General features: G+C 46.9%; 1 protein-coding gene across 2 annotated transcripts in view; it reads right to left on the reverse strand.

Moving 5' to 3' along the window:
* The window catches only part of LOC120492842 (uncharacterized), a 349,229-nt gene that overhangs the window by 9,810 nt on the left and 318,461 nt on the right, over positions 1–20,958 (reverse strand). For both annotated transcript variants that reach the window (XM_089130946.1, XM_089130947.1), the window contains 4 exons: positions 15,592–15,765; positions 14,542–14,715; positions 1,748–1,921; positions 1,350–1,511 (listed from right to left, as the gene is read on the reverse strand). In XM_089130946.1, the coding sequence (XP_088987072.1) occupies positions 1,350–1,511; positions 1,748–1,921; positions 14,542–14,715; positions 15,592–15,765 (684 nt within the window). The remainder of the gene's footprint in view (positions 1–1,349; positions 1,512–1,747; positions 1,922–14,541; positions 14,716–15,591; positions 15,766–20,958) is intronic.

Below are 20,958 nucleotides of genomic sequence, written 5' to 3' on the forward strand. Positions count from 1 at the left end.
TTAAAAAATGGTCTAGCTCTTCCAAACTTTATAATGGCAGTGAATGACCGGAGAAAATTTGAAGCCCAAAAAAAGTGCATCCATCCATGATAAAAGTGCTCCACATATAGACGACTAGCTTCCTCTGTTGTCAAGAGCAATTTTTTATGACTAATTTTGAAAAATAAGTGTAGGTAAGATCATTTGAATGTTTTGATTTGAATCATTCATAATTGAAAGCAAAGAAGGTTAATTGAGGTCTGATAAAAAAAGGTATGAAAAACAATAAAACAGTATGAATAAAAAATTCCCAGTAAAAAAAATAAATAAAAATAAGTGGGGTATGGTTAACATGTTAAATTAAATTATCTTTTTTTCGCTGTAGCCCCTATGGTTGTAGCCTACCGAAAATGTGCTGGGAGCCCACTGTTGCTAATAGGAACAAACTACACTTTTACATGCATCTGATTGACAGATTAATCATGCGATCTTATTTCACTGTTTTTTTTCAGCTTTGTACAAAGTTTGCTTCGTATATTTAGTTTAAATGTATTGTTAAACAGGGAGAGCTTTACCATTAATCGAACTGTGTGCGCATGTATTTTAGACACTTACATTATTCTTGCTCCGTCCATTGCAAACCGCGTCCATGTTATGAGCCGAGCTTTGGACTGGAGGTTTTGATTGGTTTTGCACCCGAGTCAGACCTGTCTGTTATTGGCTGAAGGGCTTCAGATCTGTCTGTTATTGGCTGAAGCGCAGGGCTCCACCGCAGTAGTTTGAAAATTGTCTGTCAAATGTCAGCTTGCCCTGTTGCTCCGTCGGCACCTTTGTCAAAGTACTTTGTACTTTTTATGAAATATAAATGTAGAAAAAGTTGAATACTTTATTTTTATTTTACTCAAGTAAGAGTAAAAGTACCACAATTTAATTATACCCAAGAAAGTAGAAAAAATGAAAAAAATCTACTCAAGTACTGTAACGAAAGTATTTGAAAGTATAATTAGTTACTTTCCACCACTGCCCGAAAGGAGTATCAGATATCACCGTCGACAGCTTTCCCGCGAGTGGGCGTGGTTTCCATGCAGCCAGCAGACATGCCCCCAGCGTTTGAGAACAGAGATAACTGCTCATTTTTTCAAGATTTTGATAGCTTATTTTATGTACTTGCCGGCTTTTTTTATCATTCAAATTTGGCTGGGTTATATTCAAATAATATCACATTTTTCTGTGGTGTGACAAACTCAGAACACATAATTAATTTTGACAGGGACTTTAATGATAATTTCCTTTCACGAATGTTTGAAAGTATTGTTCACATATCAGAGGTAAATGAAGATCTCTTTAAAATCTCAGTGATGTTTCCTTACCTCAGGACACAGTTTGAGTCTCGTAGCTCGTCTCTGAGCCGCTGCTTTGAGTCTCCGATCTCATTGACACTCAGATCAAGCTCTTTTAAAAACTGCAGTGCTTTTGAGTTCGTCAAAGACTGAGTTAAAGAAGAAACATCTGTGATGCCAGAGTACTGTAGACTAGAGAGACACAAACAGAGGAAGAGAGATTATCTTACAAACAAATCATGAATGTGAAGAATTTTACACAGATATAATGTGAACTCAGACTCACTGTCAGATATTGAGAATAAAGTGTTTTAGTTTAATAAACCCAGAAAGTGCACTGCTATAACCACTGAAACATAAGCCCTGCTGTCTTTAAATAAATAAACTTCAGTCACACTGTAATTGCTGTACAGTATAATGACACTAACTGTAGTTTCTCCAGCTTGAATTGTGGGTTCATCAGTAGATCACTGAGGTTCTTCACTCCAGAGTCTCCTAGTTTATTCACGCTCAGGACCAGATCTCTCAGGTGTGATGGGTTTGATTTCAGAGCTGAAGTCAGGATGAGACTCTGTGTCTCTGTAATACTGCAATCACTCAGACTGAAGACAGAGAAATAACAATAGTTCACTTCTATGATGATCATCTTATTGAAAAGCTACAGCAGCATTTAGTTTCCAATAGATGCTTCCATCAGACGCGTTGCCATGGTGATGAGCTGGCCCAAAGTTAACTTCCGTTCTGTTCGTTTATTAATGTTTACTGGATAATATGGCATTGACTACAAATGCAGTGAAAGTTAAGGTGATGAGCAGGTTGTTGAGCTGTGGGGTGCAACCTGACCTAGGGAGCAAACGCAATTTTTAAAAATAAAAATGTCAAGGTTTCCTATGAGGAAGACGGCGGTATTAAAATAGTCTAGCTATGTTTATCTGAGTGATAACCGGTACAGTGTTTCCCATACATTTATTAGTGGCAGCCCACCACATTATCAGCGCTGACCGCCACATATTGATTTCCGTGTTTTTAACAATTTAAGATGGGAAAAGTTGTAATTGACTGCAGGGTTGCATGCAGCGTATATTCGCACGCTCTCTCTCTCTCTCTCTCTCTCTATCTCTATCTTGCGTAGAAACGGGTGTATATTTTGGTGTAAGATTATGCTTACACTCCTCTCACCGCCTGATTTATGAAGATGTGCGTACCTTTGAAATCCAGGTGTATACAATGCCTGCCCTTGATAAATCCCGCGTCCGAAAACGATCGTCATTAGAATAACACACCCCTAAATATTCAAGTCTCCGCTCCCCCCACGCCCTTATTTTACGCCATGGACACACGGAAGACGGCAAAGAAGAGAAACTTCTCCGACGTGGAGCCGAAATGACCTATCACAATGCATTATTTTACAGCACGTCTTTTGAAATTAGCATTCAATTTCGAATCACGTCACATGTATAATAGTGATGATGATGATGTGATGTGAAGTACCATTCATTCACATTAATAATTGCATGACAATTTGTAATAGTATTCTTCTTATTATTATGATTTGCATTAATGATGCTTATTGTTATTTAGAAGAAGGATGTTGTTATTATTATTTCTATTATTATTATCATTTAAAAGAAGAAGAATGTATTTTTTATTATTTTGTCAGTCTGAATTATTTTTTGGTCATTGAAAGCTTTTCATTAGGCTACTGAACCCAGTCCGTGCGCACCTGCCGGGGATAATCCTGAAACGTCAGGGTAAAGCGGGCTCGCAACTGAAGGAATACATGCTTACAAATCAATGCTTTGGTAAGTCACACAAATTAAACATTGAAGTCCACGTTACACAAAAATAAATACTGAAGTTTATAATTTCTATGCTGTTTTTTTGTTTGTTTGTTTGTTTTACAGTGGGTAATAATATATCATATCTTTTAGTTTGTCAGTGCGTTTTGTGGTGTTAGGAATTTTTCTGCACATTTCCTCACTAACTCAAAACGTGCGTACACCACCTCCTGAGTGGGTGTAGGATTCGAGCGTGCCGTACGCCCACATCCATATTGATAAATCTCAAACTCTCCGTGGTTTTGAGTGTACGCAAGGTGTACGCTGGAAATGTGGTGTACGCACTTTTGATAAATGAGGGCCATTGACAGCGGACCAGTCTGTGTATTGAATAGTTAGTATCATAAACAGCGCTGCACAGATCCATCCAACATGCTGTCAATGTGGAGACCCACCTTAAAAAAAGGTTAGCAAGCATGTAAGAAGCCTAGCTAATAAGGAGAGCTATGTTAACCTTATCAAACCCCGCCGTTGCGCTTGCCACAGTTTTTTTAACACTGCGGTAAATCAGACACGTCGGTAGAAAAACATCTTGTCTCCAATTTTTGTTCAACGGGTCTGGTAGTGTCACATTTCAGTTTGGCCTGGTAACATATATTTTCTTTGACTGGCAAGAAATACCAGCTACTAAGGTTATTTACTTGTTATGGATTGTCTGCGCAAGTCTGCCGGAAGTTAAGTTTGGGCCAGATTAATTAATGCACATGCGCAGTACCGTTTGTTTATGTTGTCACTGCTGAAAGTGTCTATAGTCTGTTTTAAAACCTAGTCACACTAGTTCTGTGCGCTGGAAGACACCGTTTCTTCTCTTCCATTTCTAACTATTTATTTGACATCTCTCTTCTTTATTATCTGTTGAAAAGGCATATTTCTGCGTGTACACAGTCAGTACGTTGTATCAAATGTTGGGAATTAAACAACTACTATCTACACTCTAAAAAGTTTTATATGATTTACTACATTTTTTTGGTGAAAAATTTTACAAAAATATTGATTCAATTTTAAAGCAGTGAAATAAATTACAATACACTGTATAAACTAACTAGATAAAAGCTGACCTGCATCTACAGTCCCCCACCTAGAGTCCCGCATTCTCAGACCCCTCGTTTTTCGAGACAGCGCCTCCTATTAAATTGTATCGGATAAACATGTGAAGAACATGTGAAGAACTTAAGTCGAAACGTGAGTATCGTCAATTTTATTTAGCGAATCGTAGGCTACTCATTTGATTTCTTTATCAAACTACTTTATAGCTCATCGATACAACATATCAATAGTCCATTTAATATTTGTAAAGATAGTTTGTAACAAAATTTACAGCCGTTAATGTATGTTTTTTCGCCCTTTTCCCATGGAAATATTTTGATAGCTAACGTTAGCCTTTAAAGGGATAGTTTACTTTTAAATTTATTTTTGGTGTGTTTTATCTTACCTCAAGGGCATCCAAGTGAAGGAATACAAAATTATTAAATGTTTCATAAAGGTTTAACAGTATTTTTAACTGAAAAATCTATACAGTGTTTACCATTTTGAAGCCAATAAGATTAAGCCAAGCATTCCAGGTGTCACACATTAGCTTTTGTCTTTATGCGCTTCCTGGCCATTAAGTTCAAGATTAAGCTTTGCTTTTGTAATGGTAAAAGTGTGACCACGCTGGTCAGACTGATTAGATTAGCGTCTCTGGTAATCTGCTGAATCATTTACATTTGCTTTGTTTCAAGAGACTCCTCCTCAATTGAACTCCTCCAGATTAGCATCTCAAGGCACAGAAAACGTCTCAGCTATGGATGGATGTAACCCTCGTTCCCGACGTTGGAATGACGGAGAATGGGGGTTTCGCATAGAAAGCCAATCCTCTTCGAGTATTTAAAAACGAGCCAATGGCATGAAAATGCCTTGGGTCTGCGGAATTTGCATAGCGTATCTCCGCCCCACCCCGTGGGTATAAAAGGAGGAAGTGAACGCAAACGCAGTATGTCTTCGCTGAGGAGCCGAGACTGAACTCAGGCGTCTACCCAGCGGTACAGCAGAAGTGGCAGGGAGACGTAACGTCTCCGTTCCCTACTCAGGGAACGAGGGTTACATCCGTAACCGAGACGTTCCCTTTCGTAGTCACACCGAGTTACGGCGGAATGACGGAGAATGGGGGTCCGTGCCATCACGCCATCTTCACAGCTGTCTTCCAGTGCCCTGCGAAAGTCTGGACTCCTAACAACTTAGCTTATAACCAGGAGTCCTACTTTAACACAGGAATACCAAGGTACACTGGGAAGCATATCCCGGGAGGAATATGCCGCAGTATGCCTACCGTAGGGAGGACTTAAGAATACACATATGGTCCAAGGGAACTTCATATGGGAAAACACTGGAGTACCAACCTAAGGGTGGCTAGAAGCTTAACTCCAGGAGTGGCAGATGGCTTGCCAAGGGAAGACACATGCTCAGACAGGCTTACAGTGGATAATACACATGTGACAGTTACCAGAGGGAACCGTGCACACGGAGGCACCTAGCCGGCATCCAGAGCGACAGCAGTGGTGCCCGCAACGTCGGTGCTGGAGGACTCAGGGCTTCAACGGAAGACTCAACTGAGGAATATCGCACTTATCCAGTCTGAGGAGTGGAATGGCGAGCAAGCGAAGACACCTGAGCGGGTCCAGTACTGGCGGAAGCGAGTACGTGAGAGGACACCGGCTCAATTCGCAGATTATAGAATCTTGCGAAGGTGTTTGGTGTCACCCAGCCTGCAGCTCTGCATATGTCTGTTAGCGAGTCGCCATGCGCTAAAGGCCAAGAGGAAGCCTTTAAAACTACTGAGAGGTCCCAAGAGGGCACGAGGGGAGGGCGAGGAGGATTCAGTCTCCTTGCTCCCCTCAGGAACCTGATGACCAGGTCGTGCTTTCCCACAGACTTACCTTCCACTGCATCATGAGACGTGGCAATGGCCGCGACGTAAACCTTAAGGGTGGAGGGCGAAAGCCTACGCTCCAACCCTTCTTGCAGGAAGGAAAGCACGACACCGATCGGACATCTCCGGGGGTCTTCTCCACGGGAAGAGCACCAGTTGACGAAGAGGTTCCACTTCAACGCGTAGAGGTGTCTCGTGGACGACACTCTAGCGGAAGTGATGGTTGCCGCCACCGCAGGTGGCAGCGAACTCAAACCTGCCTCGTTCCATCCAGGAGCCACACGTGTAGCCTCCAGAGCTCGGGACGAGGGTGCCACAGGGTGCCCCGTCTCTGAGAGAGTAGGTCTTTCCTCAGAGGAATAGGCCAAGGAGGTGCTGTCGCGAGGAGCATCAGTTCGGAGAACCACGTCTTGGTGGGCCAATAAGGGGCTACCAACAAGACCTGCTCCTCGTCCTCCTTGATCTTGCACAACACCCGTCCAAGAAGGCTCACTGGGGGAAACGCATACTTGCGTGGGCCCCGCGGCCAGCTGTGCGCCAGTGCGTCTGTGCCGAGCGTGCCCTCAGACAGGAAATAAAACTGGGCGCAGTGGGATGAGTCCCGAGAGGCGAACAGGTCTATCTGTACCTCCCCGAACTGGTCCCAATCAGCTGGACCGTCTGGGGATGGAGTCGCCATTCGCCGGAGATAGGGCGGACCCGTGACAGCTCGTCGGCTGCCAGGTTCCGGTCTCCTGGAATGTAAACTGCACGAAGGGACCTTCTGACTCCATAGCAGGAGGTGGCGGGCGAGCTGCGACAACCGACGTGAGCGTAGACCACCCTGGTGGTTGATGTACGCTACTGTAGCGGTATTGTCTGAATGGACAAGTACGTGTTGACCCCTGAGCAGTGCTCGAAAGCGGTGCAGGGCCAGGTGTACTGCCAGCAGCTCGAGGTAATTGATGTGCATGAGGCGCTGGGGTCCTGTCCAGGAACTCGCGGCTGCATGACCATTGCACATGGCTCCCCAACCCGTGGTAGAGGCATCCGTGGAGACAACGACATGCCTGAAACTCGCAGAAGAGGGACCCCGGCCCGTAGAAAGCTGAGGTTCGACCACGGGAAGAAGGTCTGACTGCAAGCCGGAGTCACTGGAACTCTGAGCGAGCCATGATGCCATGCCCACCTCGGGACTCGATCGCGAAGCCACAGCTGACGCGGTCTCATATGAAGCAGTCCGAGTGGCGTCGCTGCGGCTGTGGATGCCATATGCCCCAGGAGCCTCTGAAAAAGTTTCAGTGGAACCGCACTCTTGCCCTCGAACTGTCGAAGACAAGTCAGCAGTGAGTGCGCGTGCTTGCTCGTGAGCTGCGCGGACATGGCGACCGAGTCTATCTCCATACTGAGAAAAGAGATCCTCTGCACGGGGCAAAGTTTGCTCCTCTCCCGGTTGACCCGAAGGCCCAGACGGGCTAGGTGCCAGAGCACCAGGTCTCTGTGTTCGCAAACCTGTTCTCGAGAGTGTGCCAGAATCAGCCAATCGTCGAGATAATTCAGGATGCGAATCCCGTGTTCGCGAAGGGGAACAAGGGCTGCCTCGACGGTCTTCTTAAAGACGTGAGGTGACAGAACTAAGCCGAATAGGAGAACCGTGTGCTGATATGCCTCTCCCTCGAGCACAACCGAAGAAACGGTCTGTGTCGAGGTTAGATGGAGACATGAAAGTACACGTCCTTCAGGTCCATGGCTGCAAACCAATCCTGAGGCCGAACGCACTCGAAAATTAGTTTGGCCATGAGCATTTTGACCGGCAGAGCACGGTTCAAAACACGAGATCTAGGATCGGTCGTAACCCACCAGTCTTCTTGGGGACCATGAAGTAAGGCTGTGAAACCCAGACCTCATCTCGGCTGGAGGGACAGTTTCGATTGCACCCTTCGCCAGCAGGGCGGCAATCTCCGCTCTCATGATCGGGGCATAGCCACCGACCACCGTAAGCAAACTCCCCGGAGCGGGGAGGAGATTGTGCGCACTGAGTCGCATAGCCGAGTCTGATCGTTCGGGCGACCCAGCGGGACAGACGCGGAGGTGCTACCCCCCCCCCCCCCCGCGGGTGCACAATTGAGCTCCGCGCCCCGACAGAGGAGACCAGGGAAGGACCAGCGTTCCACGGGGGTCTGCTCTGCCGGGGGCTAGGCGATAGAGGGGGATGGGAGCGCGTGGTCCAGGGACGACACACACTCCCATCCGCACCCTCAGAGACAGAGGAGAATGAGAATGGCGAGGCACGGGGCCGTTGCGCACTTTCACCTTGCTCTGTGTGCTCGAAGATGGAATGCAGCTCTTTGAAGAAAAGATTCTCCCCCAGCATTCCGCCGGTGGAAGGAGTGGGCCTGCGACCACTCCCTGAAGAACTGCAAACCATACCCGAGCTGCCCGTAACGGGAGCGACGCAGCGGGGCTGGTACGGGCAGGGGCGCTTACCTACGACCACCTCACGGCACGGGCCGGTGCTGCTGGGACCGGACGGGAGGGGGCAGAAGTCGCAGGAGGGCGCATTCGGAGGCAAGCGGACTGAAGCATCTGAGCCGGCGGCTAGTAGCAGCAGAACCCGCAAAGTCAGATAAGCTAAAGTCCGCCCTTGGGCGGCCGAGAACTGTTGGGCAGCGTTCTCGACCGCGCCGCCAAAGAGGCCAGCCTGGGATATGGGAATGTTGAGGAACTGGTTCACTCAGCCTCATGCACATCGACCAGGTTAAGCCAAAAATGTCTGACCACACGAGTGGACATCACCTGACTCAGGGAGCATGCGGTCACCTTCTTCACTCGTAGAGCAAGGTCGGTGACGGCAGGCAGCTCAAGGATGAGCTCTGAATCAGCCCTACCCTCGTGCATGTCACTGAACACCCATTTGAGAATGACAATAACATACAGTGAGGTGGCAGCCTGCCCCGCAGCTCTTTAGGTCCCTGCCACCGGAGTAGACAAGAACCTACAGGCATTGGAGGGGTGCCTAGGGCTGCCCCACCAGGTGGAGGCACTGTGGGGACACCTAAGTGTTGCCAGAGAACACTCCACAGGGGGGAACCCCAGTGCATCCTAGACTGCTGCCTCTACAAGGGCAGAGAAGGCGGAAAAGGCCGCTGAGTGATCGTGAAAAGTCAAAGGAGACTTCCACGATCTCACGGCCTCTTCATGCACATCCGGGAAGAAAGGATTTAGGTTCGCCACCCCCAAAAACCAATCATCAGCCTTAAGTGCTTGGGATATAGCAGAATTTTCCACACAAACCCGATACTCGTGGCAGCCCGGGAAGCATAGCTGTGAGCCCTGAATCAAGCTCGCTATGCTAGCACATCCGAGGACAGCAGCACAGACGAGCCATCTCCAGAGGACTCCAGCTCAGATGCGGCGATAAACATGATTTCATCAGCTGGGGGACCGAATGAGAACGCGAGTCCGCAAACGGCCCTGCCCACCCCGCCCACGGCCCCAAACACGTCAAACAGCGCTTGCGCCCATCATCTGATTCTATCAGAATACCGCATTCAGGAATACACGGGCAGATCGTCTTCAAAAAGATGCATCTTTAAAAAGACGTGTGCGTGCACACTCTTTCAGTGAGAGGAGAAACTCTGCGGATGTTGAAGCGACCAGGGAGAGACACACACACTGGCAGACCACTGCTCAGATCGCAGGCAATGTGAAACTCGCTGGGTACCGCCGTCACACCAACACCAGAGAGTTCGCTTGTCTCGAAGAGGTGAGTCACCATAGTAAACTCAGATTGTGTGGCTTGTGGAGTGAAGAAGTTCTCTTGGCTCCGAAGCGAAAACATACTGCGGTTGCATTCACTTCCTCCTTTTATACCCACGGGGTGGGGCGGAGATACGCTATGCACATTCCGCAGACCCAAGGCATTTTCATGCCATTGGCTCGTTTTTAAATACTCGAAGAGGATTGGCTTTCTATGCGAAACCCCCATTCTCCGTCATTCCGACGTAACTCGGAGTGACTACAAAAGGGAACTGCTATGCTGATGAACTGAGGTGCCTGTTGAATCATATACATTTACTTTTGTTTCAGTTTCTCCCCCCTCAATGTAAACTCCTCCCCTCTAAATGTATAAATTGTAAGGGAATATTCTCCCTTAGTTAGACTATCTTTGAGATGACTACAGCGACGCAATAAAGAACTTCTGCATGAAAGATACCTCAAAAGTTTCCTGGTCTGTTGCATGGAAGAAAATAAAACTTCACTACAGATGGTGCCGTGACCCGGATAGAGAAATCTTACCTGAATCAAGAACTGCAACAAAAGATTTCAACAGAGAAATCTTACCTGAGTTCCAGATCAAGATCCACAAAGCGGACTGAGTTCCAGAACAAGAACAAAAAGAACTTTTTTGACTGAGGTCCAGACTGAATCTTTTCATACAAGCAACGATTCGGTGAGTTTTCACTCTATTCAAAGAACCAGACCAGTACCAAATTTGTGCCTCTGCGCCATCAGAGAAAGAGTTATCAGACATCTGTAGTGTTTGAGTAACTCAAGTTATCCTTTAAAAGTTGTCTTTTAAAGATGAAAGATATCCTCTGTTGTCAGGCAGGGAAGACTGACATTAAAATGTTAATATTTTTCTGGGATCCTCTGAATAAGTCAGGGAAGTTTTGTTTAACGGAATAGTGCCTCTATGTTGCTAGAGAAGATATCCTCTAAACTTAGGGAAGATTAACATTACATGTTAATATTGGTGATAACCTCTGTTCACAGAGAAGGATTAGCATTTTTGTGCTAGTTATTGTGGTCGTATCCTCTAAAAGTTAGGAAGGTGAAAGATCCTTTCCATTTTCTTTCAAAGAAGATTAGCGTAATATGCTAATAGTTTGTGTTGTTTTTTGTTTGGTGTTACCCTCTAAAAATGTATTTTAGAGATGAAAGTTTGATCCTCTGTACAAGCAGGGAAGATTAGCATAAAGTGCTAGTAATATTGGGGATTTTCGTTTGCTCTGCCAAAGAAGGTTTTACAACAGTCGATCTGTGTAAACAAGTGTGGCATCTGTTGATCAGAGAAAGTTTTAGTTAGTTGTTTTGTGTGGTAACAAAGAAACTCACAAAATGGTTGTGACGAATGCTAGCTTGGTTCCTACAACTGAGAAAAGTGGCCTTGCCACTCCATTGTGGTCAGATAGCGAATTTAAGTCATTGTTAGGAGAACACATTGACTCCATAGTGACTCAGTCAGTCAGATTGAATTTGACAAAGAAATTTGGCAGTCACCCAGAAAAAAGTCTGGTCTATTGAAGATTGTAAAAAGGTGCTAGGAGCAAGTATTTGCAAGAACAATGTGAAAGCCATTATCTGTTGTCACAAAGAATTCAGTTTATCCATTGCACAAGAACAAGCTAGGTGTATTGCTAAGTTAAATGAACAGAACAAACAATTGCAGACTCAATTGTCCTGTTTCAAGACAAAGGTGGGCCATAACCAGGCCTCAACCACCTGTAACACTGAAGACCAACAGTCAGATGAAACTTTTCCTGACTTGCAAGCATTGTTTGAAAGAGATGTAGACATCCCATCAGTAACAGATAAGCATGTAAATTCAGTGAAGATATGTGCTGCTAGAAAAAGACAGCAGGGAATTGAACAGTCAGAAAGTGTTCATTCCAGTGCTTCTGTTGTTCAAATCCAAACTGGTGCTACAATGCCTGGACCTAAAGACATTGAGCGACTGTCCCAGGGCTTACCCCCAGCACGTACACAGTTCACTGAATTTAGAAGAGCTTTGATCAGCAAAATGCGTCTCTACGACATGTCGTTAACAGAAGTCACACAGTTAATGTCTCAAATTCTAACTGAATCTAAATTCAACAGTTTTGAGTCTGCTGTTACTTCTGAACTGCAACTTGCCAGAAAAGATGAATTGAGAGAAGGTGTTCTGAAAATCCTAAAGAATATCTTAGGACCCAAATTAGATTGGTCTAGAATTACTAACTGTGTACAAAAGAAAGAAGAAACTGTGAATGAATATACTGAGAGGTTGTCAGTCAGCTGTAACGTACAGTGGAATAGTGGATGATTCTGAAAGTGTACTCAATGACAAAGGACCGCTGGTCCGCATCTGGTCAGATGGCCTTATAGCTGACTACAGAAGAGGTTTGCCATTTTTGGATCTGACTTGGTCTCACAGAACTCTTAGAAGTAACCTGGACAGGTTAACTGCTTGGGAAAGAGATATTAATGTTAAGGCAAGAGTACAAATTGCAGCAGCCTCTTTTAAGGTCATTCACAGAGAACCCACAGAAACGTAAATTTCCTAAGAGAGAGGGCAGGTGTTATTACTGTGGTCAGCCAGGACATTGGAGCAGAGAGTGTAGAAAAAGCAGAAAGAACTTTAGAGAAGGCAACCTTTTTGCCCAACTTTTCAGTTTGATTGCTACTCTGAAGCCGCAATTCCCCACGTCTTTAAACGGGTGTGGCAGCTTGTTGACGTGTTAACCATTTGGACTGTGAGTGTCTAATTTCCCCAGTAACTTACAACAGAGATAAAAGACTTATGTTTGTTAACGGAACAAAAGGAAAGTGACTGTCTCAGCTTTTCCTTTGGGGACTGCTTTAAGTAAATTCACAGCCTTAAATGTTATTCTACAGCACAGGCCTTTCATCGATAATAGTGTTAGGTCAGACTGTAAATGCCCACAGGCAGTATTAGCACTAATGAATGAAGCAAAAGTCAATTTTGTCACCTTTTCCCATTGGGGAAATTAGTTTAACTACCCTCACCCATTCTCACGTATGATGTCTACAACGACTGATGTTTTGTTAGAGGATGAAGGAAAAACAACTCATGATTGGTTTACGCAGATCAAAGTACACAAGTCACAGGACAGGTTAAGCCATTAGAGCCTAAGTGGCATGTGCCCCTAAGTGGCATGTGCCCATCGGCAGTATTGTGTCAAGGAAGAAAAAGCTTGGTATCATGTGTCACATTGAAAAGTGTTCTGTCACATTGCAAAGTATTCTGCAAAGTTCTGCCACTGACAGAGGTAGGATAGGACAAGAACCGGTGAGGAACCCAAGGGAAGAACCGAAATGCCATATGCGTCGGGGGTCACCCCTTGGGCGAAGATTCGCTCATAGGCCTTCCCCATCCATTTAGTCTAATCCTCACCTCACTGTGTTCTTTAGGTGTCAAGAATTAAGGAATAGGGAAAGAGGGAACACTAGCAGACTCAGTGTTTACTCAGCAGGATACAACCCGTGTCTTTGAAGAAATACTGCTCTCTTGTTTTCTTTTTCCTCTGTGCAGATACCACTCGATGGCTGTCCCGAGACTCATACGCAAAGACGACTTCACCTGCGTATGAAGACACCACTTCCACAAACCGCTCGTTTCGTGTCTTAGGCCATCAATGTGTACTTACATACGAGTCAGTTCACAAACAGTTCATACAGTTCAGAAGTTCACTGAACTTCATACAGTTCAGCTCACTCAGCACGTCGTTCGTGGTTTGACTTGTCGTGACTGTTTTCCAAGATGGCGCCGCCTGTATACTGTGCAGGTGTTATACGATCTTCTGAACAGCAGGAGGCGCTGTCTCGAAAAACGAGCGGTCTGAGAGCGCGGGACTCTGTGTTCGGGTGTTATACGATCTTCTGAACAGAAGGAGGCGCTGTCTCAAAAAATGATTCTTCATATAATAAACATAACATAGCATAGGCTAACACGCTCTCACACGTTTTTTTTTCAGCATTTTTGGGAGAAGTCCAATTTACATATGCGGTTTCAACAACCAGATGCATTTACATGTGTCCAGTTTCGTCTGGAAAGCGGCCCAGACCTCCTCATGAAGTGGTTTGAGCGATCGGATTTAAGTCCGTCTCGAATGCGTTTCGGAGGGCATTTAGCTTACACCTGGTATTTTCACAATCGGATAGCAATCAAAAACACAGAAACACATGAAGTGGCCAGATGTAGCTAAACAGCCCGCTGTTTACATCGTCATTTAGGATGAAAAAAAAACAAAAAACTATAAATTCACACCTGCACATTAGTGATGGATCCAAGCAATATAAAATAATATTCCAATTAATTGCGGGTGAATTAGAGATGCATTAATATGTTTAAATAAATATATGAAAAAAAAATAATGTTTGAATGATTTTAAAAGAGACTGCTCTCATTTCCCGCTAAAACAGTGAGCGTGCGTCATGCTTTTACTACTTTGGTTTTCAACAATATAGCACAAAGTTAGTCAAGTATTTCCAAACACTTTATGTACCAATGCTGCTTTCTTGCTGCAATGACCCTCTGTGCTCTTCATCTGTTGTCGTCTGCAACGCGGCCATATAGTATCAAAATTAGCACAATCATATAGTGTCACATGATCAACGCGACTAGTCGACGTCAAGCTTAAAGCGTCACAGCATTGCATTAAGGTCGACTAGTCGGTTCAACCCCTAAATTACTGTATAGTATAATGACACTAACTGTAGTTTCTCCAGCTTGAATTGTGGGTTCATCAGTAGATCACTGAGGTTTTTCACTCCAGAGTCTCCTAGATTATTCCCGCTCAGGTCCAGCTCTCTCAGGTGTGACGGGTTTGATTTCAGAGCTGAAGTCACATCAGAACAACCTTCATCTGTCACATAACACCAGCTTAACCTACATTAGCAGAGAGAGAGAGAGAGAGAGAGAGAGAGAGAGAGAGAGAGAGAGAGTTTGACTTTTAACTCCCTTTTATTTAAAGCAATTTAGGGTTTAAGACAAACATTTTATGCAAAAATACATTACAAACAACAGCCATTTTACCAGTTAAAAACTAAGCTTCCATACTCACTCACATTCACCAATGCCTCTCTCACACCCCATCTCCATTCAAACATAGCAACATTATCAGTGTATTTATAATATGTATACTCAATGGTCATCCGAGATTCTATTAAAGACCTAAACATAGCTTCCATATCAACTTCTTTTCCTGTATTTTTACACTGGTGGGATTTCAAAATGGCTAACTTAGCTTGGCCAATTAAAAAATTGGCAAGAACACATTGTTGTTGCCATGACTTTCTATATTGATACCCTAATATAAACAAGGTTTTATTATATAAAAACCCTAATTTTGTGATCAACTTTTCGAGTATTGAAAATAAAGGACCAAGCCTTGGACATTCAAAAAACATATGAAAAACAGTATAATGAGCATTACAGAAGGGACATGACAGAACAATCTTATTGAACTTTGATTCCAAACTATTTGAGGCTAAAGCACAATGGAGTACTCTCCACTGAAGATCTCCACATTGCAATGTACACAATCAGTACATTGTATCAGATGCTGGGAATTAAAAAAAATTACAAACTACACTTTATTAACTACATAAAAAACTGTGAAAAGATAAAGAACTAGAAAAAAGATGTGAGCAATAGGGAAACCCAGAAAGTGCACTGCTATAACAATTAAACATAAGCCCTGCTGTCTTCAAATAAATAAACTTCAGTCACACTGTAATTGCTGTACAGCATAATGACACTAACTGTAGTTTCTCCAGCTTGAATTGTGGGTTCATCAGTAGATCACTGAGGTTTTTCACTCCAGAGTCTCCTAGATTATTCTCGCTCAGGTCCAGATCTCTCAGGTGTGACGGGTTTGATTTCAGAGCTGAAGTCACATCAGAACAACCTTCATCTGTCATATAACAGTATGTTAACCTATATTAGCAGAGAGAGAGAGAGAGAGAGAGAGAGAGAGAGAGAGAGAGAGAGATAATGAAGAAAATAAGAGACTTTATTCTGTAAAGTCACCTCATCTTCATCAGCAAATAAAACAGAGGAAGAGAGATCTTCATCTTCATTTCATCAGATCACAAAATACTAAAGTGAAAATGTTTGCAGAAATGTATTGTAAAATTAGACTCTGTGAGATATTGCGTATAAATATATACTGATATATTGAGTGAATAAATTAATATTGAGTGTTTTAGTTTAAACTTTTGATTCTTGTATGCATGTATATACATACAATATCTGAGGTAGAAGTGTGCCTTCGGAGCGTGTGATTGGCTGAATGTGCGGTTGAAGGGTGTGCTTTCAGAGTGTGTGATTGACTGAATGTGAGGTGGAAGCGTGTCTTCGGTGCGTGTGATTGGCTGAATTTGAGGTAGAAGTGTGCTTTCGGAACGTGTGATTGGCTGAATGTGAGGTGGAAGTGTATGGAAGTAAAATAATGTCTAATTTTTTTTAAACAATAAGCATGTTGAATTGCACCAATTCAAAAAATAAAAGCATTGCGTTAACCCTGCTTGCATTTTAATCCATCGTATTTTTAAGGCTTACATTTTTATAGGCTGAAATTGAACATGGTTGAATATTTAAGCTGTGAATATTTCAATTAAAACATTTTCATGATTAAAAATTCAATAATCCATATTCACCTTTCATATTTCACTTCCAAAATTTTCAAACTGTTTAAAAATACAACCTATAATATTCAACAGGCAATTTTCGGTCCATTTTATTTCGCCTTGAAAATTCGCTTCCACAAATTCAGTGGTTCAAATTCGAGAGTAAATTCAACGGTGACATCCAGAAACGTCTCGGTTACGGATGTAACCCTCGTTCCCTGAGTAGGGAACGGAGACGTTACGTCAGAAGTGACGGAGATTGGGGGTTTCGCATAGAAAGCCAATGCTCTTCGAGTATTTAATCACGAGCCAATGGCATGCAATGCCTTGGGGCTGCGGAATTTTGCATAGCGTACTCCGCCCTACTCCGTGAGTATAAAAGGAGGAAGTGAACGCAACCGCAGTATGTCTTCGCTGAGGAGCCAAGACTGAACTCAGGCGTCTACCCAGCGGTACAGCAGAAGTGGCAGGGAGACGTAACGTCTCCGTTCCCTACTCAGGGAACGAGGGTTACATCCGTAACCGAGACGTTCCCTTTCGTAGTCACTTCGAGTTACGTCAGAAGTGACAGAGATTGGGGGTCAATGCCATCACGCCATCTTACAGCTGTCTTCCAGTGCCCTGCGAAAGTCTAGACCCCTGACCCTAGGTATCACCAGGGATCCTACTTTGACACAGGAATACCAAGGTACACTGGGAAACATATCCCGGGAGGGACATGCTACCAGATGCCTACCGTAGGGAGGACTTAAGAATACACATATGGCCGCATAGGGACGCATATGGAGATCACTGGAGCACCAACCGCAGGTGGTTACTAGAATTTAACTCCAGGGGTGGCAGATGGCTTGCCAAGGGAAGACACATGCTCAGAGAGGCTTACAGTGGATAATACTTATGGGACAGTTACCATAAGGAACCGTGCACATGGAGGCACCTAGCCGGCATCCAGAGCGACAGCAGTGGTGCCCGCATCATGGGTGCTGGAGGACTCAAGGCTTCAACGGAAGACTACTGAGGAATATCGCACTAATCCAGTCCGAGGAGTGGAATGGCGAGCAAGCGAAGACACCTAAGCGGGTCCAGTACTGGCGGAAGCGAGTATGTGAGAGGACACCGGCTCAATTCGCAGATTATAGAATCTCGCGAAGGTGTTTGGTGTCGCCCAGCCTGCAGCTCTGCAATGTCTGTTAGCGAGGCGCCATGCGCTAGAGCCCAAGAGGAGGCCACACTCCGAGTGGAATGGGCCGTCACACCAAGGGGGCACGGACGGCCTTGCTGCTGGCAAGACAAAGCAATGGCGTCCACTATTCAGTGAGACAGCCGTTGCTTTGAGAGAGCACTTCCCTTCTGGCTCCCCCCATGACAGACAAGAGCTGGTCTGAGGTCCTGAACACCGCGTTCTGTCGACGTAGGTGCGGAGTGCACGTACCGGAGAGAGCAGTGCCAAGGCTGGGTCTGCCTCCTCCAGGGGCAGCGCTTGCAGGTTCACCACCTGGTCCCGTAAGGGAGTGGTGGGAACCTTGGGCACATATCCAGGCCAGGGTCTCAAGATCACGTGAGAGAAAGCCGGCCCGAAACTCCAGGCACGCTTCGTCAACGGAGAATGCGTGCAGGTCCCCCACCCTCTTAAGGAGGCCAATGCAACCAGGAGTGCTGTCCCCATAGGACAGAACTTAACTCTACCGATTGTAAAGGCTCAAGGGGAGGCCTCTGCAGAGCACTTATATCTACTGAGAGGTCCCAAGAGGGCACGAGGGGAGGGTGAGGCGGATTTCGCCTCCACGATCCCCTCAGGAACCTGGTGACCAGGTCATGCTTCCCATATACTCACCTTTCACTGCATCATGAGACGTGGCAATGGCCGCGACATGAACCCTAAGGGTGGAGGGTGACAGCCTACGCTCCAACCCTTCTAGCAGGAAGGAAAGCACGTCACTGATCGAACATCTCCGGGGGTCTTCTCCGCGAGAAGAGCACCAATTGACGAAGAGGTTACACTTCAACGCGTAAAGGTGTCTCGAGGACGACGCTCTAGCGGAAGTGATGGTTGCCGCCACCGCAGTTGGCAACGAACTCAAACCTGCCCCGTCCCGTCCAGGAGCCACACGTGTAGCCTCCAAGACCGGGATGAGGGTGCCATAGAGTGCCTCGTCTCTGAGTGAGTAGATCTTGCCTCAGAGGAATAGGCCAAGGAGGTGCTGTCGCGAGGAACATGAGTTCGGAGAACCACGTCTTGGTGGGCCAATAGGGGCTACCAGCAAGACCTGCTCCTCGTCCTCCTTGATCTTGCACAACACCCGTGCAAGAAGGCTCACTGGGGAAAATGCATACTTGCGTGGGCCCCGCGGCCAGCTGAGCGCCAGTGCATCTGTGCCGAGCGTGCCCTTGGACAGGGAATAAAACTGGGCGCAGTGGGGTGAGACCCGGGAGGCGAGCAGAAGTATCTGTGCCTCCCCGAACTGGTCCCAATCAGCTGGGCCGACTGGGGATGGAGTCGCCATTCGCTGGAGATAAGGCGGACCCGTGACCGCTCGACGGCCGCCAGGTTCCGGTCTCCTGGAATGTACACTGCACGAAGGGACCTCAGGTGCTTCTGACTCCATATCAGGAGGTGGCGGGCGAGCTGCGACAACCGGCGTGAGCGTAGACCATCCCGGTGGTGGATGTACGCTACTGCAGCGGTGTTGTCTGGAGGGACAAGTACGTGTTGACCCCTGAGCAGTGCTCGAAAGCGGTGCAGGGCCAGCGTACTGCCAGCAGCTCGAGGCAATTGATGTGCATGAGGCGCTGGGGTCCTGTCCAGGAACCCGCGGCTGCATGCCCATTGCACATGGCACGCCAACCCGTGGTAGAAGCATCCGTGGAGACAACGAGATGCCTGGAAACTCGCTGAAGAGGGCACCGGCCCGTAAAAAGCTGAGGTTCGACCACGGGGAAGGTTTGGCGGCACGCTGGAGTCACTGGAACTCGGAGCGAGCCGCGATGCCATGCCCACCTCGGGACTCGATCGCGAAGCCTCAGCTGAAGCGGTCTCATATGAAGCAACCCGAGCGGTGTTGCTCCATATGCCCCAGGAGCCTCTGAAAAGTTTCAGTTGAATCGCACTCTTGCCCTCGAACTGTCGAAGACAAGTCAGCAGTGAGTGTGCACGCTCGTTCGCGAGCTGCGCGGACATGGCGACCGAGTCTATCTCCATGCCGAGAAAAGAGATCCTCTGCACGGGGCAAAGTTTGCTCTTTTCCCGGTTGACCCAAAGGCCCAGACGGGTTAGGTGCCGGAGCACCAGGTCTCTGTGTTCGCAACCCTGTTCTCGAGAGTGTGCCAGTACCAGCCAGTCGTCGAGATAGTTCAGGATGCGAACCCCGAAGGAGGGGCCCTGCTACCGCCTCCTGAGAAAAACCATGACACTATCACCGAGCAGCCCGTCTCAGGAACATCGCTTCGCCTGGCGTTAGCGGGGCACGCGGCCTGAGGGGGCTGTGACGCTTACCTGTGGCCTCCTCCACGACGTGAACTGGCTGAAGGCTGCTGCTGGGGCCGCAGGTGGGCGTCCTCGGTGGTGAGCAAGCGGAGGCGTCTGAGCCGACAGCTGGGTGGAGGTAGCAGCTGGCCGTCGGGGCAAAAGTGTAAACCCGCCTCCGTCTGCTCCTAGGCGGTCGAGAACTGCTGGGCGAAGTCCCGGACCGCACCGCTGAAACATTTATCTTTGTATGATGCTCCTGGACCACAGTAGTGGACATCACCTGACCAAGGGAGCGGGCGGCCGCTTCCGTCGCCCGTTTGAGAGCGAGGTCGGCGGCAGGCTCGCAGCTTGCTTGGTCTGTCCCCTCCTCGTGCACATTCCTGAGCAGGTGCTCATCATATGCAGGGCGGAGGCTGCCTGTCCCGCCGCTCTACCGGATCGCGCCGCCATAGACGACGAGAACCCATAGGCTTTGGATGGGCATCTGGGAGCACCGCGGGAGGACGCGCCCTGCGGACGCAGCTGCATCGCACAGAGCGTTCCACCGGGGGAGTCCCAGCGTACCCACAGGCAACCGCGTCGCCGAGGGGAGGAAAGCCGGGGAAACTGAAGCACGCACTCGGGGCTTTTTTTTTTTTTTTTCAAGCGCGTATCAGTTCCGCATGCAATTCGGGGAAAAAGGAAACTGGGGTTGGCCGTGGCCTTAAGGCGGCAGCGTTACCCAAGAACCAATTATCCAGCCGCGAGAGATCGGGACAGGGCGGAGTTCCACCCCCACCCGATGCTCACGGAGGCCCGAGATAGCATGGCCGTCCCCGCGGGATCAGACACAGCGACGTTGACGCTCCTGAGGGAGGCAACGCAGCCGCATCCTCACTTCCCGAGGAGTCAAGCCGCCTTGTGATGCTGCGATCGTCATCGCATCATCCTCTGGAGCGCTGAACGAAACAGACGGTACCTGCAAAGAGGCAGACGTCTGAAGCGATACAGCGCTCACTGGCTCTAACACTGGAGCGGTGGGTGTGGCCCGAGGAA

The sequence above is a fragment of the Pimephales promelas genome, chromosome 5, assembly GCF_988280905.1.
Source record: "Pimephales promelas chromosome 5, fPimPro1.hap1.1, whole genome shotgun sequence".
Lineage (NCBI taxonomy): Eukaryota > Metazoa > Chordata > Actinopteri > Cypriniformes > Leuciscidae > Pimephales > Pimephales promelas.